Raw genomic sequence first — 25,844 nt, 5'->3', positions numbered from 1 at the left:
CTTTCCAAATCAAATCCCAAAACTCAATCTAAAAGAAATTCTCAGTTGGGGTCCCTGGGAAAACCCCGAAAATCAAAATTATCATCTTTTTAAAAATCATTTTTCTTAAATTCTCTCCCACAAGTAACTAAAATTAATTTAAATCTAACATAAACGTCTCGCTGTCTGCTTAACAGTCTCTGTCCCATCTTATTTGTTCCTTCCACCCTCCCTCCTCCCCCCAGAGACGCGACCTTCGACTTACACTTGGTTACAGGAGGTGAGAGTAGAAGGAATCGGTGAGCCTAACTCCCCCTCCAAAAGCTTTCTCTCAGGTAGCTTACTGCAGTTCCCCCACTGGGGCCGGGCAGGGGCAGTGAGGACCTAAACGTCGACTAAATGCCACTGGATCTGCCTCGGACTCCTGTAAGGTCTGAACAGCAAGCTACCTAACCACCCTTTTTTCTTTTGGAAAAGGGGAATCCCTACCGGCCTAGCCAGTCACAATTCCTAATTACCGACAGGGAACCTAAGTGCCTGCGTTGTGGTAGATAAGAGCAGGCGCCGCGGAAGATTTTGGGATGTAATGGAAAGGCAGTTGGGACTTTTCCTCCTCCTCATCCACAGAGATAAGCAAATAACCCCTCTGAGGTATGCGACCCCTTCTAACTCCAGTAGTTTTCCATTCCCTTACTAACTCTAACTAGACCCACCGTTCCCTTTGTGACGTAGTGAAACCCCTTCGAGTATTTAACTCCAAGATGCAAGGTAATAAACGCCATTTTGACCATCCACCATATTGGTGTCAGCGTTTGTCTATGGCCCGAGCGGCTGGGGCGAGGCTGAGCCGCCGTGCTGTCCTTTGAAACCAGGTCGCCTTGCCTTCTAGCTGAAGGCAACACTGCGTAGATAGGGGCACGACCCCAAAGCCTTACCCGTTCCCAGTGCTTGGTCCTCAAAGCACCTCGGCTTCTCGCAGGTCCAGCTGGCACTGTCCTCCCAGGTGGACCACCCTGGCACCGGATCCAGTGCTACTCTGCTCACCACGACTCCCATAGCTGGTTGGGTAGCAGGTGTCGACAAAATAATTAACTCGATGAGAACTCCTTTCTGTCGGAGTCCATGTTTCCATGGATCCTCCACAGAGAGTGAAAAGTACAGAGACAGAATTAAAACCTTTAGAAAAATTAGAATATATAAAAAGCTTTATATACATAAAGTAGAAATCTAACCCTGAGCCTTAAGCTTTACATGCCCTAAGTCCTAGTTCAGTGTAGAAAGACACAGCTTCAGGCTTAGTGATAGAGTACAGACATAACAAAAATAGAGTAGGGTACTGTTTATAATTTTTAGTATGAGTTTTATGTACAACAAGGTAGAACCTTATGCTAGTAAGGTAGAGTTTTACGTTAGTAGATATGCTATGTGCGTAGGTTTTGACGCTGATTTTCGTAGTTTTACGAACTTTAGAATTGTACCTAGATTGGTTAGTGTGTAGATAAAAAATATGAATATGCATTTTGCAATTTGGGATAAAAAGCCTCTGTGTCAGTCAGTCAGCGGTCGAGTGATCAATCCGATCAATCGATCCAACCTCCACCTCCTGCAGCCTGAGGAAGGAGCCTTGCCAGGGAGCTGAATGGGATTCTAAAGGTATCATCTATTGTAGCCTGGCATCTGGGCCCTGGGGTTCCGTTCCTTCCCCCTGCGAGGGTGCAGGACCCCAGGGACCCCTCCTTGTCCCTGTGACCCTGCGTTCGGGAACTCTGCTGAGTTGGGGACCCCCCCACTGCCACTGTGATCCCCGTGGCCAGGACTTCTGTCTGGGATCTGTGATCTTGGGTTCCTTTTCTGTTATTGTGACCCCACGGTTGGAAAATCCTGCTTGGGGTCAGGAGATGGGAGGCTGATTTACCTAGAGGCTGTAATTTCAGATATGTGCTTTGCTTATAGTCTTACTAGTTTTGCTTGCTAGGAATTCTATGCCTTGTTTGCTGTTTCATTAGAGTTGTGTGTGTTAAGATTTCTATGCTTTGGTTATTGTCTTGTTTAGACTTTGTTTGCCTAGGTTTATAATTGATTGTAGAATAAGGCCGCTCTCAGAACTCTTATGCCTTCAGATATGTGCTTTTGTATAAATAAATTACTCTATTTAGATACTAAAATGCTGTAAGACCTTATAGAGACTTTATACCCGTACAACGACCTAGGCAAATTGGTGCCCCTCGTTTTAAGAGCGGCGTACATTGCTATACATGAGCAACGGCCAGGTCTCTCCAGACGACTGCTCGATTTAGCTGTTAAGATGAAAACAGCCTTTCCCCCGCGGGGGCTTTTTACAAGAATCTGTATCCCGAAGGAAGGATAAGGGCGGTGTTTTAAGGCTTTCTCCAGGACGCTGGTTGTCTAGGAAAAGCTGCCGTGCCTACTAGCGAAATATGGGTCTGGAGTAATCCTGAATATGGGACATAACTTATCTAAATAACAAAAACATATTTATATTACTCTAAAACTGCTACTTTAACTGCTATTCTGTAACTGTATGATATACGAATTAAATTGTTTCATGAATCTACCAGAAGGGACAAAATAATACCACTGATATCACCAACTTGGAGACTGTTTGTAAAACTTTTTAACTAATCACAAATGGAAATTGCAAACTCTGAACTTACCTTATTCAGTACAGCTGTATCGCAAACTGTTGAGGTAACCCTGGACCGCGATTCGCTTCTAGGGGCGGTGGGGGACAAAGATGAATGTCTGTTCCTCAGCAACAAGGGTTTCTTCCCCCCGCTGCCGAGCCCATGCCGCGGCCCGGGAGCCGCGGGACAGAGGACGATATAGCATCGCCGCCGCTCCCGCGGCAGCCCGCGCCTGCCGCAGCTCCACCGCACACAGCCACGAGCTCGGGAGCAGAAACACAAACTGCAGCATGGCCAGAGCCCCCCTGCCAGCTCCAGCCGCGGACCCGGGCTGCGGAGGGACTTCCCCCGCCACAGAAAAGCCCGTGTCGGGAGGACCCGAACTCTTCGGGAGTCCCGCCGCAGCCCACCCCCGCAAGGATCATGGATCGTTCACAAACCGAACTCCTGCCGTATTTTACACCGCTGCCTCAGCCGACCACCTCGCTCGCATCCAGTGAATGCAGGCAGCAGACACTGCATGGTCCGGCGGCAGCCGTGGCTCCCATCCTACGGGAGCCGCCGCTGCCGCCGCTGCTGCCGCCCGACCATGGCGCAGGAGACTCTGCACCTAACCTGCCACAACCCATCGGACACCGCCACCCAGGAGCGCGACCGCGAGAGCCGCTGCCAGCACCCACGCCGCCATCACACGAACACGCGGTTTGTACTGCCCGCGGAAAAGAACCAGCGCTGCGGAGTGACGTCATGCCTGCGCCAACCCACACCGTCCTGCCTTCAGCGCCTGATCCTGTACCTGTGAGCTCGGACTCTCCATTGACCCCCCCGATCCTGCACAGGACTCGGACAATACCAACGCTGCAACAAGAGGGGGGAACAGGGGAGGGCAGGCACCAAAGTAAAACAACCACACAGGACATTCGTGAGAGACACCATAAGACTATTATGCACCAAAACACAGACATAAATAACACTTGCTCGGACAGTGACTCAGATTTATCAATTTCAGACCCAGCAGACTTAAACTGGGAAGCAGATTTAGTCACTTCTAACATAGAACACCCTTCATCTCAGCCTGAATGGAGGCTTCCTCTAAGAGGGACTCAGCAGGAGTCCCTGGCTGCAGAGCTGTTTGTGGCTTTACCAGTCAGGGATGGCAGACAGGGTGTCAACTTATTAGGGACACTAAATCATGGGGACATTGATGATCCTGCTTGTGGAGCTCTGGTGTTGACTCAGTCAATAACAACCGCAAAAGAGACTTATCCAGACATAAAGCAGGGAACATCAGAGACATTTTTCACGTTTTTAGATCACCTGATAGATGTCATAGACACACAATGTAACAATGACTTGGCATGTCTTTATATGGAAAATTTCTGTCCAGCATCTCTTCTGGACTTTTTCAGTCCAGTTTCAGGGAAACCAGTCACCACCAAAGAGTACAACATCTAACTTGTACTCTAATTAATACAGAAATACATTACCATATGAAGCACAATCACAATGGAGAGTAGAATAGAAATAGATTTAATAGAAATGGATTTTTAATTAGAGTCATTTATTATATATGTATGTTTGAGTTAAGTTATATTTTAGTAATCTGTTAATATTAAGATAAAGTTTTGTATAGTTTAGTTTAAAGTATAGTCTGTGTGGTTTAGTTTAAGTATAGGTTAAGTGTTGTTCAATTAAATTAGGTTAGGTTTAAGTTCTGTTAAGTTATTTTTAAGTTTTAGTAAGTTTAAGTTTTATAAGATTTAAATAATATTAAGTTTATACGCTATTAAGGTTTTTTATAGCATATGAGTTCTGTTAAGATTTATTCATATTAAGTTTAAGTGTTGTTTGTTTTTAAGAAAATATGCTCATTTTATTTGTAAAGTTAAATTAGTTCTAGAGATAAGACACTTCACAGGAACAGCAGTGATGAAACATTGGAAAACACCTATTAGTAGATGGAAGAAGATAAAAGGTTTGAAAGGTTTGAAAGGTTTGAAAGGTTTTATCACTAGCTGCATTTCACAAATCCACATTAGGATTGTTGTTGGTTGTGAGCTGTTTTAGTGGTTTCCCTTTTTGTAAGTTATAAGTATATGGTAGTTTAGAAAGGCATTATTTCAATTTTCTAGGATGATTAGTGTTGATATATTATTTGATGTGAATTTGTTAATTTTCCTTATTTTGCAGAGGATTTTTGATGTGCTTTAGTATCCTTCTTCTAACTATCTAGGGACACGTGTCATTTCAAGATCTTGCCTTTATTTTATAATTGTTTAAGTATTTCATAACTGCTATTGTTAAGATCTTTGTTTTAGAAATGTATTAAGGGACCTCACTCCAGTTTAGAGCCTGAGCCTTGGCCAAGCCCTGACTATCTGGATGGATGTTCTGCCAAAATCTCAGATGGTTTCTGCTTCAAAAAACAAATTCAAGTCATTTTGACTTGACAATTTGACCCTGTAAAATGACAGCTGAACCAATTTTTGGAGTGGACCCAGGCGTCTTGCCCGGGAAAGGTGGTCTGAGTCTGCACTGAAAAAAGGTCCCAAAAGCTGTCTGCAGACTCTGAGATGAAAGCACAGTGTTTTAGTAATTAGTAATTACTTCATTTTACATATGTAATTGTTAAAAGTCACCAATTATGCCTGTTCTTCATTGTTGTACCTGAATTTTCCTGATTTCTGTCAGTACTTAACAGAGTTATGCATTTGTTTAGAGTACCTGTGCACTTATGTAATATTTGCATCAATCATACATATTGCCCAGTCTACCAGCTGGTGCAATTTTCTGTATTTACAGGAGCTGTCAACTCATTAGAATGAAGAAGTGTAAAATATCCACCAGTCAGTGGATGTTCTTTAAGTGCAATTTTATACCGGTACACGCAGGGAAAAGGTTTTTTTAGTTTAGAAATCTAGAAACAGGAAAAATTGAAGGTACACTTTCTCTATTAACCTGGAGCGAAGGGCTTGCTTGTGTTTCTGCAGATTTGAGCCCAGGTGAATTCTAGCATAGAATGTGAAGAAGACAGCAAGCACAGAAACATGCTGACCACTCCATGAACAGACGAGCAAGCACGCAGACGTGAACTGCGCAGAGATTCCGATTTGCACCTGCCATCGTGTGCTTCAGTCACAAAAGACTTTGGACTTCGGGGATTTTAATGTGGGAATCTGTAGTAATGTAGAATTTCTGTTAGTAGATGTGGAGAACAATTGTATGTTATCTTTTTCCCTTTTGCTTTGCTTGCTTTTAGTAGCACAGATCTTTTTTCCCTAGTTAGCCAAACCTAAAGCTAATATATGTGATTAATAAGGTTGTTAAGAAAGTCTACATGTGTAAACAAAGAGGGGGAGATGTCGGAGTCCATGTTTCCATGGATCCTCCACAGAGAGTGAAAAGTACAGAGATAGAATTAAAACCTTTAGAAAAATTAGAATATATAAAAGCTTTAGATACATAAAGTAGAAATCTAACCCTGAGCCTTAAGCTTTACATGCCCTAAGTCCTAGTTCAGTGTAGAAGGACACAGCTTCAGGCTTAGTGATAGAGTACAGACATAACAAAAATAGAGTAGGGTACTGTTTATAATTTTTAGTATGAGTTTTATGTACAACAAGGTAGAACCTTATGCTAGTAAGATAGAGTTTTACGTTAGTAGATATGCTATGTGCGTAGGTTTTGACGCTGATTTTCGTAGTTTTACGAACTTTAGAATTGTACCTAGATTGGTTAGTGTGTAGATAAAAAATATGAATATGCATTTTGCAATTTGGGATAAAAAGCCTCTGTGTCAGTCAGTCAGCGGTCGAGTGATCAATCCGATCAATCGATCCAACCTCCACCTCCTGCAGCCTGAGGAAGGAGCCTTGCCAGGGAGCTGAATGGGATTCTAAAGGTATCATCTATTGTAGCCTGGCATCTGGGCCCTGGGGTTCCGTTCCTTCCCCCTGCGAGGGTGCAGGACCCCAGGGACCCCTCCTTGTCCCTGTGACCCTGCGTTCGGGAACTCTGCTGAGTTGGGGACCCCCCCACTGCCACTGTGATCCCCGTGGCCGGGACCCCTGTCTGGGATCTGTGATCTTGTGTTCCTTTTTTGTTATCGTGACCCCACGGTTGGAAAATCCTGCTTGGGGTCAGGAGATAGGAGGCTGATTTACCTAGAGGCTGTAATTTCAGATATGTGCTTTGCTTATAGTCTTACTAGTTTTGCTTGCTAGGAATTCTATGCTTTGTTTGCTGTTTCATTAGAGTTGTGTGTGTTAAGATTTCTATGCTTTGGTTATTGTCTTGTTTAGACTTTGTTTGCCTAGGTTTATAATTGATTGTAGAATAAGGCCGCTCTCAGAACTCTTATGCCTTCAGATATGTGCTTTTGTATAAATAAATTACTCTATTTAGATACTAAAATGCTGTAAGACCTTTAGAGACTTTATACCCGTACAACGACCTAGGCACCTTTCTTTTCTCGGCTCGCCGCCTCCGTGACTGGATCTCCCCAAGTCACTTATGGCAGACCTCAGCCACAGTGTGCTCCTGCACCTTCCCTCCAAGGCACCGTACCTTGCGAGGGCCTTCTCGGCGAGCTTTCTCTTTCGGCCCCGGGTACACTACCCCTCTGGGAGCAGGCACTAAAGGGTCCTGGAACCGCCCCTGCTTCGGTTACGCTCTGGAGTCAGGAAGTCCCGTGTCACCGATGTTCTTCACTCCCTTCTTCTTCGCGAGCTACGAAGAGGCAGGGAGCCCCTCGTTCCGCGGGCTCTTCTCGCCGCCGCTGCCGTCTGGCGGGGTGTACTCCGCCTGGTTTCTCTGGATGCCGTGGCTTGCGTCGTGCAGCGGCGGGGCCGGGGCCACGCGTCGGCTCACGGTGGTGCCTCGCTGCCCCGCGCCGCGCCGGGGGTCCCGCCCGGCCAGGGCCGCTCAGGTCGCGCCCCGCAGCCGGCGGTGGTAGAACGACGGCGTGGTGGCACGCGGCATCTCTGCGCGGTGGGGGAGGGGCCGCCCCGGTCTGGGACGGCCGGTCCGCTGGAGAAGGTACTGAAGTCGCGTTTTGCAGTGTTCTGGTGGTGCCGCGGTCTCAGAGTCTTTGGTGCTGTTGCCCAATGTTGGTGCGCCAGTATGTTGCGGCATGCGTTTCCCAGGATGCACAAGGCAGCATTGGGGTGCAACACATTTCCCCCAGGGAGGCTCTTTCTCCCTGCTCAGGAACTTCGATGGTCTCAGCGAGTGCTTTTGGGGTGCAGAGATGAAGCAGAGGTGAGACGGGTCTTGGGGTAAACTGAGGAGATTTATTAATGGTACAGCTGAAGAATAAAAACTAAAACCTGAACCCCAAGGACCAGGAGCACGTGTCCTGCCGTGGGTTTTATATACAGGGCGATACAAAGCAAACAACCAATGAGAATGCACTCAGGGAGGAGTCCAAGGCAGAGATACAGAACTGAATCCAGTGGGAATAGCAAAAGCAGTGTAATGATATAAAACAGCAAATGATATATCGAGTGAGGGAAGATTGGCAAGGAAAATTCTAGCAACAGAGGCAGGGATACAGAGAATTGACACATAACGGCATGTATAATTTAAATCATAACACACAAATGACATAGAAAGCTAGCCTGAAGACTCAAAGCAAAAACCCACACCACCACACTCTTCATAAATGCTGATCGTGACACAGATTTCCACTTTTCAAAATTGTGTGATGCCATTGACTTCTGGTTTAAATGTAAGTTATTTTTCGGCAGAATTTTCTGTTGGTCTCCAACAGTCCTGTACATATTTTTGAACCATTATTTTTGCTTTAATCTCCTTGAGCTTTTATATGAAGGGTTTTTAAAATCCTTTTTTTATTGTATTTACTCTGAATGACTCTTCCCCCACATTTAGGCTGTCTTGGCCTTGTGCCTCCTCCTCTTTGCTGTGACGTAGGATTCCTTTCTTATACTGTGGTTGCTTCTGGACTTTCTGTGAAAGTCTGGGGGCTGTGTGTCTTCAGATATTTTGTGTCAGTTCCATTACCTGGAGTGAGGATTACTTGTAATTTAAAACTATTAAAAATATTTGTAGGAGATAAAGTAGTAGCTTATCTGTAGAGCCTGGCCCTAGTCTGGGTTAATCTTATTTTTTAAAAGTACAAGTCTAATGACACTGTTTATACATAAAGGAGTATGGTCATTTTAATATGTACTCATTGGAGCCCAGGGACAGATTCCCCTGGGGTATTGTCCATCAAGCCCAAAGTGCAGGAGTTTTAAAAAAATGCATTTGTATTTGAATTGTAGTTTTCAGCAATGCCAAAAGAAAATTTATCCACTGTTTCTTTTCTGCTTCTCCCAGGTATCAGCTTGCACAACTGGAGTTTGTATAGGCTATTCTGCGGTGTGGCTATTTCAGGATGACATGACATTGAGGGACTGCAGAGGTGCTGAGAAGAAATGGGGGCAAGGGACATGAGTGTTCTTGTCCTTCAAAATGAACTAAATCTATCAGTTTTCCAGATAAACCAAGATTCCTTAGTATGCTGCTGTGGTAGCTCATGGGTTCTTCATAAACTGCCTAAAACCCAGGACCTCTTTTTGTCCCAGGTTGTAGAAACTTTTCCCATTTTAGCTGTTCTGGTTGGCCATCTCTAATATGCCAGTGGAATAAATAAACTGGGTTTTTTTTCTCTGAGGTTAAAGAGTGCATCTTGGACTTGTCTAATGCAAGCTGGAAGCTTTCTATGTAGCAAGATAACTTGCTGTTAGCTCATATTGAGCTAGCAGCATCTGTTGTCATCTTGCTTGCTGTAGGAGAGGAGAGGCTCAGGTTTTCCTCGAATCCCCTGCTACCTTCTGCAATCAAACTCCCACAAACTTCACGTGGGACTGGGTGGGGAGAATAGATCCAATGCCCTTAAGGTCCAGCCATGAAGTGTGTGCATTACAGGGTGATAATCTTACCTAATACTCACTAAAATGCAGTACTCAAGGGTGCTCCTCCTAGCCTTTTGGCAGGCACCAAGCTTGGCTCGTTACTGACACCTCTGTCCTCTGCTGGGATGAATGCCTTTCCCATGCCCTTATCACCAGTGGAGCAGTGTGCCTGTATCTCACTACTTTAGTGCCAAATAGGTAGTTGGCTGAAGCTGAGAATGACAAAACTGGGACAAGCTCTGTTCTTCTGTGTCTGCTGGAGATAACAGCCACTGCTATAGAGTAGCTCTAGTCCCATATGTGGTTCCTGCCAGATTGCCTAGAGCTAGTCTGTATGTGTCTTTGTGGTCCCTCTCATCTTTGTACTCTATATCTTCATCAGCAATGCCAAGCAGTGAGACTTGGGCTTAATTTCTGGTTGGTAGTGGACACGGATGAAAATCCTGCAAGGAATGCAGTTCCCTCCCATCCTGGTGAAAATCCTGTTAAGAGGTCTCCCAGACATGCACCTGTCTCAGAAGTATAGTTTACACTGAGCACTGACATGGGTACTTCACAAACAGATCTTTTTGTGGTGTTTCATAATTCTACTTTCCTTGTGGGTTGATTGCTTAAACTGAATCAGTTCATGGTGAAATTATAAACTCTGGAGTAGCAAAGGAGCTCTCATATTTTATTTAGAGTTGTTTATTGTTTTTTAAAGATGTGATGGTGCCTGTGTTGTTCTATGATGGCAACTTACTGCTTTGGTTATTTTAGGGGTTTTGAAAAGAGGAAGTATACAGAGAAAAACAAATCTTGGTGAAGTATGGCAGGATGTGTATTTCTAGGATTATTCCTCCAACTACCATGTAAGATCACACTGTCATAGGGAACAATTTCTGGTTAGTTGTTTAGTTGGGCTTGGTTTGAGGTGCCTTTTTTTCCCCTCTCCTCTAAAGAAACTAGACACTTGACTCTGAGTGTCCTCTACTGAAACAACTAGTTAGATGCTTAGTGTCACCAGTGCCAAAGGAAAACTACTGATCTGGAAACCCTAGCCCTGATGTTGATCTATAAATTTGATGCATATTCCAGGTCTGGGTGAAGGGGCAAAAAGGGTATTTTTATGGACTAAGCTTTAGCCTCTAAACATGGAGGCTGATATTTCTGCAGTCAGTAGTCTCTAGGTTATTGAAGAGGTCACCTTGGAACCCCTGGAAAGTGTCCCTCTCTGCCAACTGATCTCCACAAATACCTCACTGTGTAGTCCTAAAGCCTGGTAGTGTGAGTGCCCTTTTCGTCACTTTTTTTCTGCATAGGAAGCTTTGGACAATTCTCAGAAGAATCTGGACAATGATGTAAAATTTTTCAAGTGTCATATGCTTTTGTGTATTCTGCTTTCATGATGCTTTCTTCCAAAGATAACTTCTCATGGGCAGGGAGCCATCCTTGTTGCTGTATGAAAAGCCCCCCCAAAAAACTGGGAACAAAGTAGATATAGTGCTGCAAGAACACAAATTGGGCCAGAGAGAACTTAATTTTGAGCCAGTTTCAGTGGTTTTAAATGCTTGTAGCGATATAGCCTTATAGATGTTAAGTTTCAGAATATTTTGTGGTTGGTCATATGTCACTTTTGGTCCAGTCAAGGTTAGAAAAAGAGGCAGAGAAAGGTGATGATATGCCAACTGTCCAAATATAAGTCATAGGAGAAATGGGATAAAAAGACAGGTTTTCTTACTTGAATTGATTTTATTGCCCTACTGGTTTAGAAATCAGTTGAAATCCGGGATCATGGTGAGAGAAGCAGTGATTTTCCATTGAAGTGCAGGAATGACTGTACAGCAGGGTCTCTCTCATCTCTTCATGGAGGCAAGTTGAGTGTACCCCAGTGTTCAAATATCAGATATACCCCTGATACATGAAATTCAGTCTGGTGACTGAGTTGTGCTCACTGTAGCTCACTGTGCTCTGCTGAGACCCAGTGACATTTGCATTTTCAGGCTGGCTTTTCAAATGTTTCATAACAAGTTCCCTCCCTTGCTCTTTCCTGCCCATCTCAATGGTCTGTTTGGGGTTGCCTCCTCCACCCTGTAATAAATATGGTATATTAATTCGTGTTTTGGTGCATGTGAATATGTTCTGTAAAATGAAACACTGGTTGAGGTCGGGAACGAAACTGACTAATTTCAAGACAGGCAACACCCAGGAACCGCCATTCAGAGGAGGACAATGCAATGCCGGGAATTGGGGACTTTGCCATTGGCATCAGAATAGAAGACGCATCAAGATAGAAATCAGTCGTCCTCCCAAAACAGCCTAGCTGTGAAAGCCCTGCAATCAGAGGAGGAAGCCCGTTCATTCAGAATTTTGTTTTCAATTCACTCACAGGACGAAAGAAATTAACACTCCTCCCTCCAAGAGGTGCATTCGAATAACCACCCCAAGAAAACAAAGAACTGTGGGGAAATCCTCTGCCACCGGCTAAATAAACTGTATAAAACCCGAACCCCAGAAGGGGCCAATTCATGAACTCTGGTGGATTGCAGTGCTATAGAGGCTGCTTTCCGTTCACCCTTTGACGATCCCGGGCATCATCACCGTATCTCTGCTTACTGGTTTTACCGAAATTCTGTAATTTTATTTTAATAAACAAAATTATATTTTAATTGGCAAAGTGGATTGGCATTTATAACAACCCCAAATTCTCTGTTTTTTACTGTAGCAATATTGTACTTGGAGAGGTGACCTCTGTTAAGCAGAAATGGGTTTGCTGGCATTTTGTCAAGCCATGCTTGAGACCTTTAATTTGCCTTTTTTTTAACTGGGTAGACCTTTGAGGCTGGCTCAGACCGGAGAACTGGGTAGTTGCCTGTAATAAATGGCATGAGATAATTTGTGTTATAAAGTTATAAAACGGGATTGTTTGTGTTATAAGGTTACATGTATATAAAAATAAATGTAACAAAACAAGCCCGGGCTTGTGGCAATGAAACCAGTAAGCCTGGGCTTGTAGCAATTACATTTCAGGGTGAACAAAAGCTGCTGCCAGGAAATTCAAGGTGGAGCTGGAGGAGCGAGAAGCACCACCATTAACCACAAGAAAGGAGGGTGGACTGATTCTTTCTAGGCGAGGGAACTGTACAATGCCTAACAATCAAGAAAGATACCAATCTCAGCAGCAATCTCGGCAACAATATCAGAAGAGGACCCACCTCTATTCACCCTTTCGATTCTCTTATTCAGACACACTGAATAACCAAAATTATTATTCATCTCTCCGTGGAAAGTCTATTCTGCAGAGGGGATGGCCAAACGAAAACCCAAAGTTATTATTCATCTTTCCCCAGAAAGCCTATTCAGGAGACTGGGCGGAAGAATAGAACAAAGAACTTTGGGGGCCGGCTGGCAAAATAAAGTGTATTTAAGGGGACTCCGGAACGGGCTGAATTTGTGAACAGGGGAGGGACTCAGTGTGCTAGAGGCTGTGTCCAAGGTTCACCCAGTGCCGATCCCGGGTCATCGGCACTGCACTTTCGATTACTGGTTTGCCTAAATTTTGTTCTGTAATTTCTTTAATTAATAAAATTTTATTAATTAAAATTGGCTTAATATTGTTAGAAATGAGACGCTTGACACGGCCAATACATCAAGCAGCAATTTAACAATTAATTAATGTGGTAAAGTGTGAGCAAAGGCAGCGCTGGGTACAGTGGTAGGGGTTTTCCCTTCCGACTGCACACCGATTGCTGGACTTGCTGGGATTTTATTTGCTATATTCATACATATTCATAGGCTTTCTCAGCAGTTTCCATTTCTAGTTTTAACGTCACAATTCAATACCTAACAGCCATAAATCTATAGATTGTCCTGTATAATTCTATAGACCATTGTGATCTATTTCAATATTTCAATACTCCAGGATGTACATCCAGGATATGTTTTCCCAGATGGTGGGATCTGTCTTCCAGATGTGGGGGTCCCATCTCTATTCCCACGGCCATCAATCTCGGGTAGTGATGTCCAGTTTCCTTCTCCAGGAGCCATAAATCAGTGAGCTGTAGTCTTGTCTTTGTGTCCAGGATGTTTTTCCACCTTCTGTGAAGGCCTGAGCCCCCTCCTCACTTCCTTCTTTTGTCTAAAAAAACCTTTTTACATTCTAAAACTACAGTTTAAAATTCTTTAATACAAAGCAAGCTTCTAAAGTTATAATTAAAAGACACTTATTACAGAATAGCTTGAGACTTATAATAGGTAATTGCAAGCAAAAGATTTATTCAAAAACTTCTTTCCATGCTTTCCTCAGTTGTTTATTAGAACTCATCTTTATAACTGTCCCATGGCCGTGTTCCACAACTACAATTACACAGATTTTCTTCATTTCCCTGACACGAAACATAACTTTGTATTTCACAATATTTATAACATTGCCCTAGTACATGTTTCACGAATGGGAGGATTACACAGTAACAGTCTATTTCTTGGGGGGGGGAAACAGACTGGTTTCTCACATTAGGCACTTGAAGCAGAGAAAAGATCTTTAATTATGACAGACCTTTGGACTCTTCTTCCTGCTGTTAATTTTTCAGTCATGTGGGATCTCCTGTGCTGCCAGTGAGTGTAGGAACTAGTTAATTTTATCACTCAGCTCTTTTTAGTATACTACCGTGTTAATTTGGGTCTTTGGGTATTGCATTTTCAGTATTCATAATCACAGGTAATCAAACCCAGTTACTTAACTATGGGTTCAGTAATACAATTCTCCCTGGATGACTTGACTATACAAGGGAGAAAGCTTGAGGAATTTTGGGGGTTAGATTTGTTTCTTTTTTACTTATAGAATTTTCCCCACAAGTTGCTAGGAGACTAATTACTGGATACTTGTGAGTACTTAACCAAAACAAAGAAGTGGCCAAAGGAGATGGCAGCACCAGGCTACGCCCGGTTTTTTGGGGTCGCTGGGAGTTGTCTCTCAGAAGGGGGAGATAAATTGAGGTTTGGGACAGTTTCACTCTCTTGCTCTTGGCATCAGAGAGGACAGTCAAGCTGCTGCTTGCTGCAGGAAGAGTTCACTGTCATCACTCTGTCCTGTCCTGGGAAATCTACCATCATCTGCTTCTGTGCCCAGGAATTCTGAGCTTGCCTCCTCCTGCCCTGCTGGAGCTGGGCCGGCCCTGCCCCACCACCACCGCTCCTTCGGCACTGCTTTGAGGCTTTCTACTACTCTGTAGCCCCGCACTGCCCCTGCTCTGCCAGGACATCCCTGCCGTTCCAGCTACCAGTGTGGACCTTCTGATCTCATCCACCAGCCCGGGATTTTCCACCGCTCCAGCTTGGTTTCTTGGAGTCCCACAGGGGCACCAAGATCAAACTGCCCTGGGCTTTGTGAAAGAAAGCCCTTGAAGTTCCTGGTTCTGTTTATTATTAATGCTGTAGTTGTGGTTTGTTTGTTTTGTCGTACATACCAGTGAAGAACTGTTATTTGTATCCCCATACCTCTGTCTGAAAGCCCCTTTAATTTTCTAAATTATAATAATTTGGAGGGAGGGGATTTGAATTCTCCATCTCTAGGGAGGTCCTGCCTCTCCCTAGCAGATACCTGTCTTTAAACCAAGACAGATTTTGTGGCCCAAGTGTGGGGCTCAAGCACATTGAGAGAAAAAGGAATAGCAGTTCCTAAGTGACCTAACTTCTTGTGTACTGGATATGAAAACCTGTTTAAGTACCTGTAAGAGTCGGTCCGAAAATCCCTCATCTGCCTCACGACTGTCAGAGGCTGAGACCCCCATGGACCCTGGGCCACAGCACAGGAGAGATCCAAGTTTTTCCCTGCAGCTGCTGCCACTGGACCAAGACGCCCTCCTCAGGGACCCATGCAGGAACAATGGACACTGTCACGGTTCCTGGCCGTGTTTGCAGAGGCCGTGTTTGCTTTGACTGACTGTGCTGTACCTGCTGCAGAGCCCAGACCTGCTTGCCCCAAACCTGCCTGATCTGAATGGTTGCACCTGATTCCCAGAGCAACGGGCCTCCTCACAGTGACTCTTGGGTGTTCCCCCCACGCTGGCCAGGTGCCCCCCACTTCTGCCTGCATTGGCCGGGTGCCCCCTGCTTCTGAAATGACTATAAAAGCTTCCCCCTGCGACTCACACTTTGAGGCCCTCCCCGGCAGATGACGGATCTATTGATGCGTGCCACAAGGACTGCAAAGGTGGTCTATTGGTACCAGCATCACGAGGACTCACGTCTGTTCAGCCGGTAGCTATACCCTTTCTTTCCTCTTCTCTCTCTCTCTCTTTCTTTCTCTTCTTTTCCATCGCATAATTGTGTGTATCAATAAAGATACAATTGATTTTACTTGAACTAAGTTATCAATGCCTCTTTTTGCACTCTGAAATCAAAACGAACCATCACGACCATCCTTTGGCTTGTGACATTAAATTGGTGTCACCGTGACAGGGTCCTGATTGACAGAGGGGTTGCAGGTTGTCTATAGTCTGTACTAGTGTCCTGGGGTGACAGGACATTTTCATGCTTTGTATCCCAAATCGTGGTTGGTTTTTTTTTCCCTGTTCCCGTGTTCTCAGTTTGTTTTGTCAGTGGCTCAGCCCCCCCCCCCGGCTGCTTGCTTCTGGCTTGCTGCTAGCTTTAGGCTGCTTCGCTGGCTTTGCTCTCTTGCTTTCTGCTTTTTGCTTGCTTTTTTGCCATTTTTTTCTGCTTTTGTGTTTCCTCTTCTTTCCTTCCTCCCTTCCCTGAAGACATCGGACCTGCTTCGGGCCCTGATTCGGGAACATCAAGGGAACACCCCCCGGAGTCTGCACCTAAAAGAAGCTTTGGCACCCTCCCCAGCAGAGACTGCTCACCCTCTCTTGGACTGGTGAAAACATTTCTTGTCATCTCGGACTGTTTTCCTTGTGTTGGGGAGTGGGTTTTTTTCGTTGTTTCTCAATAAACAAGTTTTTTCCACTTTCTCCTCTGAGGAAATTCCTCCCGAACCCGGTGGTGGGGGAGGGAGTTGTGGAATTTTGTCCTAAACTAGGACAACTAGGAAGAGGAAGATTAGCCTCAGCCGCACCTAGGCCGTCACTTCAGTGAACGAAGCTAGAAAGCAAGGGGGGCTTTTCTGATTCTTCGCACACTGTAGACACCTAGGTGAAAGCATCCCTATACTCTATTGAGGTGTATCTGTCTTCAGGATTTCACAAAAGATCTCCTAGTGCAAAAAGAGAAATTGTTTTGTGTGTGTGAACTGTCTTGTTGAGAGAAGGGACACCTTGACGTAACTAAACAAGTGCCTCAGCAGACAGGATTTGTCCCTTTACCCACTCCAGGGAAAGAGGGGAGACGCAGCGTAGCTGTGTGTGTGTACAACCAAGCATTACCTCCCTGTAGTGGTTTTCTGATCCCCTTCACAAAATGACTAATGATTTTATACATAAAACCAAATTTTATGCTCTACTAGCTAAACACAATGCCAGACCCTCTCCAGAGGTGGAATTTTGGGCTAATAATAACTGGTCTAATTTGGAAAGTGTGGTTGATAAAGCATGTTCTTTACAACATGAAACAAAATTTAAACTGGGCAAAAATAAAACCATACTCTGCTCAGTTCTGGGAGCCTGCCTTACCGCAGCTGTAGAAACTCGCTTTAAGCAAAGAAGTGAAGAAAACGCAATAATTGACTCCCTTCAAAATTTAGTTGAAATTTTGCAAAATGAAAATCATTTGCTGCGAGATGAAAATAATTTGCTACGGACTGCCTTGGGAAATGAAAATTGTAAAACTTTAGAGAATGCTGACTTCCCAAAAAAGGCAGAAGAAAAAGAAACTCCTCACATTAATCAGATTTGCCCCCAGAAAGAATTGGTGTTAGTAAAAAATTATGGGGAACACTGCTGCCCTAACACAACACCTCTAGTTAAAACAGAATGCAATTATATTGATGAAAATTCAGACCCACAAATAATCACTAAAGAAATCCCAGACACCACCACTGAATTATCTAAGCTAAAAGGAGAGTACTCGCGTTTCCCTCATGAATCAGAGACAGAATATGTTTCCCAAGTATCTCTCGGTGGTGAAGATCAAATTAAATTGACAGAACAAGAAGTTAGTGGGTATTGGGGACATGGAGTTTTCTCAAAACATAACTCGTGGTCCCTGATTCAATGCTCAGCTTACTGGGCAGAAGGGTTTAACCCCTTGGAAAAGGGAGACCATTTAACTTTAACTGGTACTCCCGAACAGCACCTGGAAAACATTCACAAAGCTGCCTGCTTGCAAATGATACATGATGACTCTCCAATGCAATTGCCTGTAAAGCCTGAAATTATGATTCCTTTAATTCAAAAGCCTTTGGAATTACTTAAACCTGTAGCAATTGTTTTAAGTTCTGTAGAAAAGCTAGACAGATCCCTCGGAAACCCAAGTGAACCAACCGAATCTACAGATCGTGGTTTCAGTCCTTATCCTACCCCCTCCCAGCCCCTAGCCCCTCAATCTAATTCACCTGCCTGTGATCGTAATGTCTGTGTATTGAGTGAAATTGCAGTAGAATTGACCAACTATGTTAAAACTCCTAGTAATGAAAAACCAGAGAAAAGAAAACAGATCACTAGCCGCCAACACTTGTTGCTATTAGATATTAAAAAAGGGGTCCCCAAACAAAACCCAAATTTGCCAGGGCAACCCCACCCTAAAAAGTCACAGCAAATTACACACCTTTCTTCTGAGAATCTGGGCAGTGAGCCCAGAAACAATCTAACAATCCAACCCCCCCCACCCTCCCCCTCTCAGCACCCAGGCAACAAGCCAAAGCAAAGCCTTCCTTCTCAAGGGAACCGACATTCTCCCACCCTTGCCCACCCTGCTTTGGCCCAAGAGTTAGAAAAAATACTCATAGCTGACAATGTAGCTGTTTACCAATGCATCAATGATAGTTTTGTGGGTAGGGATGAAATAGAAGTGGAAGATCCCCAAGAGAAAATAATCTCCAACTTCAAAAGCTTTGATCTACAAATTTCCCCTGAAAGTAAAATTTCTGGGACTTTGATGGAAAAGAAGCATGACCTGCATGTGATAACCTCCTTCAAATTAAAATGCCAGAATCTACGAATGAACTGCAACAAGTTTCAGAATTACTAGTGCTTTCGAATAAACACATCCCTGATTTTGCTATAATTGCCAGACCTCTTTACAGCTTGCTGAGAAAAGGAAAAATTTGGGAATGGGGTGATTCTCATCAGAAGGCTTTAAAATTGTTAATTTTTGAGGCAACTGCCCACCAAACACTTGGTCCTACTTATCCTACAGATCCTTTCCAGATGGAATGGGGTTTTTCTTTTTCAGGATTGTCAGTACAACAACCCATTGCCCTAAGAGCCCCTTTTAAAGCTGTTATTCCATATTCAACCCCCCCACCTGATGCGGTGGCCTAAAAAGCTTTAGTCGGAGCTGTAAAAAATGTGACAATGAACTTGGATGGCAGTCCAGAAGTACCTGCCTCAGTCACTGAAAGAGCCCCTCCCTTTTGCCCCAAGCAGTCTCACTTTACTGCCGCGGTGCCTCAAAAGAACCACTGGGGGTCGCCCCGAGCCAGCCCAAGCACCGGGACAAGGCGCAACTCCGAAGCCAGCCCGCACGCTATGACGGCGAAGCGGCTCCGACATGTGCAAAACCCCGTAGGAACTTATGAGGGGGTGTAAGAGCGGCTAGGCAGAGGAAGGAAAGGAGGATCCGCAAACAGAGCAGCAGAGAGTTTATTAACTCAACTCTGAGCCGTTTGTGGACCCAGACTTTGAATCAACACAGGGTTTTAAGGGGAGCCGAGAAGGTGGGGAGAAGGGGGTGAGGTTCGCCGCCTCCAGCCAATGGTTTACAGTCTCTAGGGAGAACAGAGGGGAAAAGGGTGCTTCGGACCAATTAAAGATAACTGGGAGGGGAAAACTCAAGGCGGGAAAGATAACGGACAATTAACCGAAGGGAACAGGTGCAGACACCTCGTGATGGAGGAGAGGGACAAAGGAATATTAATTAGGGGGGGAAGGTAGAGATACATAGAACTGAACCTTTACAGACAACTAAATCTTACATAAAACAGTAAACTCAAAAAACATACACTGCCACATCTCCCCCTTTTCTTTTAATTAAGATGAAAAAGGCTGCGGTGGGTCAGGAAGGTATTCGGACTCCGGATAGCCTTCGGAGCTTTCTAAGTCCATTTCTTCAGGGTCATCTGACACCGCTGTGTAATTAACTTCTGGAGAGGGGGAAGAAGTGGCACTGGAAATCAATTTAAACATCATCTTTCTAATTAGTCCGAAGGCCACCAGGATTAATAAAATGATGAACATAAATAACAAAATGGTCCTTAAGATGGATCCTAACCACCCAGAGAGCCCCCAGCCACTGAAGATGTTAGTTAACCAGTCTGATGTTTCTTTTTTTATCTGCCCAACCATATCTTGCATCTGTCGCAAGATCTGCTTAGTGTCCTCGGCCCGGCTCGACAAGTTAAAACAACATAGACCCTCGAACTCCTCACAGGTATGCCCGTGGAGGAGCAAGAGGTAATCTATGGCCGCCCGATTTTGGAGGGTGGCCTGCCTCGTTAAATCCTCATCTTGCAGGAGGTTATATAGGGCCTTGGAAGTCAACTTTGACTGTTTGGCCACCCAACACTCTAGGTGAGCCAATTCCCCCATATTCTTGGCAATTGAAACCCAGGGGGCAAATATAGTAACTGCGACTCCTTTAGACTTACTCCAATGTACAATTTCCGAATCGCAGTTTGGGTCCAAATTCTTCAAATCTCTTTTAGAAATAGCCGATTTATGTGCACCGTTTTTCTTTTGCTTCCAATCCATAATTTGGGTTTTGTTAGGTGAAAACAGTCCCAATTTCCCTAAGGTGCACGGACCTCCTGAAAGGTGAGAGGGGATGCCTGCCCAAGTATGGGTCCCGCAAATCAAAAAAACACCTTTTGGCAATTTTTTGGGGTTATGGTAAACTTGAGGGGGGAGTGCTCCTTTGGCCATTCCCTGACACCACGATCTAGCGTGATATAGGGAATTTGACTGAACTACCTTTTTTGTCTTGGGGTTAAGGGCATTTGCCTCATTGGTGAAGTGGATGCAAAACCGGGCTTTGGCTGAACCAAGGAGTTCCAGCTCCTGGGGTTCATCTTTTGAATTTTCTAAACGGAAAAAGAAATTCCTCCAACTAATAAAAGGACTCACACGGGGCTTAATATTATCTAAACGGCGGGCATAATAAAGCAGCTTCTTGGGCAATTCATGTTTTTGAAAAGGGATCCCCACGAGGCAGGAGGAGATCGGGTCCGAGGCACTGGCCTGGTTTAGGCAGATGTGATCCTGGCCTAAGGACCGCGCCAGCGTGGTCCACACATTCGCATCGGGCTGTGGCACAAGCCAGGCTTGACTGGTTGTCAGGAGGCTGATGATTACGATGATGAAATGTATGGTCTGCATAGTTGGTCTGGGTGGGCAGGACCTATAAAACAAACTTAAAAACACAAATCATGAGGTCTCATAAAAACAGGCTGAGGGGGAGTCGTTTTCCCATTCCCAGATGGTATCAAATGGGGGCGTTTTGGAACACTTTCTTCGGCGGCGTAGTGCCACTGAAGCTACCTGTGGGACTCTTCCTTCTCTCTCTCTCCTCTTTTGGATGTAAGGTTTGACCCATTTTGCTGGGATCCACTTTAACCCCCCATCAGTGAGGACACGGGCGTACCCACGCCCCCACGTCACTAGGGCAAAGGGACCCTCAACTTTTCCTGAGTCAGGGGACCTTACCAAGACAGGCGGGTGGCGCTCAACTTTCCAGTTGGTGTTGTACTGGAAATGCCTGACAATAGGCGGATTAGGATTTTCAAAGGAGCAATTTAAAAAGTTTATGACATACAAAGCCCTGGCCAACCTGACGGAAGGTGTCTCAGTTTTTAGCACCTGTTGTTGTTGTTGGAGGACCCGTTTGATGTTTTGGTGGGTCCTCTCTACGATCGCCTGGCCTGTGGGGGAGTGGGGGATGCCTGTCTTATGTTCCACTCCCCATTGCTGCAGGAAATCAGCAAGCTCCTTAGATTTGTACGCTGGTCCGTTGTCGGTTTTGATCCCCTTGGGGATGCCCATAAATGAGAAAGCCTGGAGCAAGTGTTGGATAACATGATGGGCTCTCTCCCCTGCGTGCGCAGAGGCATAGACAGCACCGGAGAAAGTATCCACTGAAACATGGACGTATTTAAGCTTTCCAAATGATGTAACGTGGGTGACGTCCATTTGCCAGAGCTCACAGCTCTCTAACCCTCTGGGGTTGACTCCGGCATGCAATGTCGGCACTGCATGGGACTGGCAGGATGGGCACGAGCCGACAATTGCCTTAGCCTGCTGACGTGTGAGGTGAAAGCGTCGGGCAAGACTAGGCGCATTCTGATAGAATAGCTGATGGCTGAGTTTTGCCTGCTCAAAAACATCAGGCAAGGGGGCTATTGCCACTGGGGCAGCAAGGGCATCAGCCCTTCTGTTTCCCTCGGCAACGAACCCAGGCAAATCAGTATGTGACCTCGTATGCATCACATAGAAGGGATGCTCTCGGTGGGATACAAGCTTGACTAGCTTCGAGAGCTGCTCATATAGAGCTGTGTTAGACACCTGTTGCAAAATGGCCTGATCAGCTCTAGATACCACCCCCGCAACGTATGCGGAGTCGGTAACTAAATTGAAGGGTCCGGGGAACCTCTCAAAGGCTCTGACGACAGCGGCCAACTCGGCAATCTGAGGAGAACCCTCAACAATTTCAATATCTGCATCCCACTGCCGAGTTTTGGGATCCTTCCAAGTCATTACCGACTTGTGAGAAGCCCCGGACGCGTCGGTAAAAACGGTCAGAGCATCAAGGGGTCTCTTGCTTTTTAATGCCAATTTAAAGGTCACCTCCGAATTAAATAATTTGTGGGCCGGCCGATGAATTGAAATTTGACCCGTGAAGGAATCTAGAGCAAATTGCAATGCTTCATTTTCTTGAAGCAGGTGTTCTAACATAATTTTGGTTAATTGGCCCGTTGACAAGCTAATTGGTATGTGAATGCACTCGAAGTCACAACCGGCCAGATCCCGCATCCGCGTTCTCGCTTTGCGGATCAGCTCAGCCATGAGCTCCTGCGGCTGTGTCATCCTCTTGGGCCGATGGTGGCTGAGAAAGACCCACTCTATGATGAGAAGGGGATCTCCCCTGCCTTGGCCCTTAGAATTGTGTGATGTCTCTGAGTCCCATTGAAAGATGATTCCATAGAGGTGTGGCAGCTTACCCATTATGATGAATCTAAAGGGAAGCTTGGGATCACACCTGTGTGCTTGCCTTGATGACATTGCCTCTTGGACTTTCTCCAACGCTGCTTTTGCCTCTGCAGTAAGTACCCTGGGAGAACTAAGCTCCTCTCCCCCTTTCAACAAATCAAAAAGGGGTGCCAGATCCTCGGTGGTCAGACCTAGCCAGGGCCTTACCCAATTCAAAGCACCGCAGAGCTGATGGGCATCGGCAAGGGTACGGACGTCTGTCCGAATGTCCAATTTCTGAGGAACAATGGTCCTCTTTCCGATTTCTAGGCCCAGGTACTTCCAAGGCGGCATCTTTTGAATCTTGTCTTCTTGCAGCTCGAACCCTGCAGCAACTAACGAACTTGTTACCAGGTCAAGCGTTCGTGACAGTTCATCGTCTGTCAGCGCGCAAACGAGGATGTCATCCATGTAATGATGGATGATAACCCCCTCCGCAGCTGCGCGCACAGGGTGCAGCAAGGAAGAGACAAATTGCTGACACATCACTGGAGAGGCCTTCATTCCCTGGGGGAGAACTCTCCAGTGATATCTCTTCCTTGGGGCCGCTCGGTTGATGGAGAGAACCGAGAAGGCGAAACGTGGTGCGTCGTCCGGGTGTAGTGGAATTTGGAAGAAACAATCCTTAATATCAATCACAGCCAAATTCCAATTTTGGGGCAGCATGGTGGGGGACGGCATTCCTGGTTGTAGGGACCCCATGTCTTCTATCACGTTATTAATTTGCCGGAGGTCGTGAAGGAGGCGCCATCGTTTTTTGTCACTCTTACGAATGACAAAAACTGGCGAGTTCCATGGGGAGCTGGTCTCAACTATGTGCCCTTTACGTAACTGCTCCTCCACGAGCTCCTCAAGCGCCTTTAATTTATCTTTCAACAGCGGCCACTGTTCGACCCATACTGGCTCATCTGTTTTCCAATTCAGCTTTTGGGCCGGGCGCATCTCAGTGACCGCTATGGAAAAATCCTGTGGGGGGTCTGGAATGCAAATTGTGACCCCCCACTGAGACATGAGATCCCTTCCAAACAAAGGCCGTTCATAATCCAAAACAAAAGGACGTGTACAAGCCAATTGTCCTTTCGGTCCCTCGAATTTAACCACGCTTTTCGATCGTTTAGCCGATTTAAACCCCCCTACACCGTGGATATTTGCAGGCACGTCCTCTAACGCCCAATGTGACGGCCAGTCCTTAATGGGGACCAATGTCACATCTGCCCCTGTGTCAAAAAGCAGTGGTGTATGGACTGACTCATTCCCTATGGTCATTTTGCACCATATTATGGGCTTTTGTGTGGTAATGTGTTGCACAGTACCTACGGAGAAGGAGTAGTGGCTTGGATCTCCGTATGGAATAGCCTGGGCAACAATTTGTCCTTTGGGGACAAATGTCGGGGGATGAGTCGTGCGCAGCCAGATCATGAGGGCCCTGGGATTGTTATAAATTGTCCCAGGGAGAACCTCAATCTCCTGCGGAGTGTGTTTACAGTCACCGACGACGATGAACTTACCTTCCTTCGCCAGTGGCCAGTCTTTCAGCTCCTTTGGATTTAAGGTGACCTGATGCCAATCCCTGTCCCGTAGGTGGAGGCTCCTAGTGAGGTGTAACCTGTAAGGTTCAAAGAGAGAAGAGGTGGTTAGCACAGGTTTAGCTGAGTCTCGAGCAGGATTCAAAAGTGTCCAGTCCGGTATATTTGTGTCAGTCCAACGACCCCCAAAAACATCTCCCCCATTGTGGTCCACCCTGTTGGGGTCATCACGCCGGGCGGACCCGCGCTCCCCCTTCAGTTTTTTTGGTCGCTGCGGGAGGGCTGCGGTGTTCCTGGTGGTGTAGCTGGCGTCCTTCTCCCTTTAGGTCTGTTGGGGCATTCGTGCGCGAAATGCCCCTCTTCTTTGCAGAGAAAACAGCATCCGCGACGAGCAGGGCGGTGTTGCGGTTGTGAACGATGAGTGGGGTGTTCTGCCACACGCACAGACCTCGCAGGAATTGCAGGTGGAACTGGAGCAGGTGGATTTTGACGCGCGAGGAATGGGACCTTCATTTGACAGACTTGTAACATTGATTGAAGAGTGCGTGGAGGGTCTAAGGGAAGACTCAGAATAGCTTGTTTACACAAATAATTAGCATTAACAAAAACAAGGTTTTCCCTGATCTTCACCCTTGCACTCTCGTCTGGCACCTGCACTTCTAGAGCCCTAGAAAGTTTCTCAACAAAATCTACAAAAGGCTCTGAAGGTCCCTGCTTAATGGTGGTGAAAGGTGGTAGAGGTGCGTGTGGCTGTAATGTAAGAAATGGCTTACATGCAATGTCTTTGACAACTGATAATACTGATGGAGGAATTAAAATGGCTTGGGCATCGGGGGAACTAAAAGAGCCCTCTCCACTGAGTAACTCAACAGAGAGAGGGTTCCCCTGCTCGTCAATTGCCGGGAATGGCAATGTTGGAATGGCTTCCCGCAGTGCTTGCTTAAAGGCGGCTTCCCAGAGGGTGAACTCTGTGCCGTTCATTAAGCAAGCAAAAAGCTGTCTTAAGTCTGCAGGGATTACTGTGACCCCTGCTAAATCTGCTGTTAGGAGGCCCCGGAAGTATTGACTCTCTCTGCCAAATTCCTTGTGCGCCTTACAGAGCTTTCTAATAATGTTTTGAGAAAAAGGATGCCAATTAGCTTTTTGAATGTCACCCCCCCGTGTCCTTCTGTAGGTGACTGGCGCTGCAGAGAGGTGTACTTCCTCATTCCCATCACTATTTTCTACTGGTTCCAAATCATGGGAACCAGAAGAAAAAGCGTGGGAATTTTGCTGCCAAGATGGCCTCCTTCCGGGGCGGGGAGATGCAGCCGGCTCCGCCCTAGGGGTGGAGTGATGGGCGGGGTGAGAATGGGGTGGAGCGCCGTGGGAAATGGGAGGGGTGGTGGGAGGAGTTGAGGTGGGATGAGTGGGAGGGGCTTGCCAGGAGGTGGGAGGAGTAGT

General features: G+C 45.8%; 2 protein-coding genes across 3 annotated transcripts in view; one reads left to right on the top strand and one right to left on the bottom strand.

The window, feature by feature from the left end:
- LOC134565149 (DDB1- and CUL4-associated factor 12-like) overlaps positions 1–16,495 on the top strand; it is a 95,455-nt gene extending 78,960 nt beyond the window's left edge. The window contains exon 9 of one of the 2 annotated variants that reach the window (XM_063424595.1): positions 8,964–16,495. In XM_063424595.1, the coding sequence (XP_063280665.1) occupies positions 8,964–9,080 (117 nt within the window). In that variant the 3' untranslated portion in view covers positions 9,081–16,495. Of the gene's footprint in view, positions 1–5,614; positions 7,038–8,963 lie in introns of those variants that run through there. The other variant, XM_063424596.1, reaches the window with a different exon arrangement.
- A 1,546-nt stretch (positions 16,496–18,041) lies between these two features.
- On the bottom strand, positions 18,042–25,708 carry LOC134565150 (uncharacterized). The gene is made up of 2 exons (XM_063424599.1): positions 24,384–25,708; positions 18,042–21,043 (listed from the first exon to the last, which is right to left on the bottom strand). The coding sequence occupies exon 2, from the start codon at positions 21,007–21,009 to the stop codon at positions 19,666–19,668; it is 1,344 nt and encodes a 447-aa protein (XP_063280669.1). The 5' UTR covers positions 21,010–21,043; positions 24,384–25,708; the 3' UTR covers positions 18,042–19,665.
- Between the last annotated feature and the right edge of the window lie 136 nt (positions 25,709–25,844).

Source organism: Prinia subflava (assembly GCF_021018805.1).
Source record: "Prinia subflava isolate CZ2003 ecotype Zambia chromosome W unlocalized genomic scaffold, Cam_Psub_1.2 scaffold_36_NEW, whole genome shotgun sequence".
Taxonomy (NCBI): domain Eukaryota; kingdom Metazoa; phylum Chordata; class Aves; order Passeriformes; family Cisticolidae; genus Prinia; species Prinia subflava.
The sequence above is the reverse complement of the archived record's forward strand: the minus strand, read 5'-3'. Positions and strand labels throughout refer to the sequence as shown.

Coding starts and splice junctions, on each gene's coding strand:
- LOC134565150 (XM_063424599.1), bottom strand. CDS start 21,009: ATGCAGACCATACATTTCATCATCGTAATCATCAGCCTCCTGACAACC.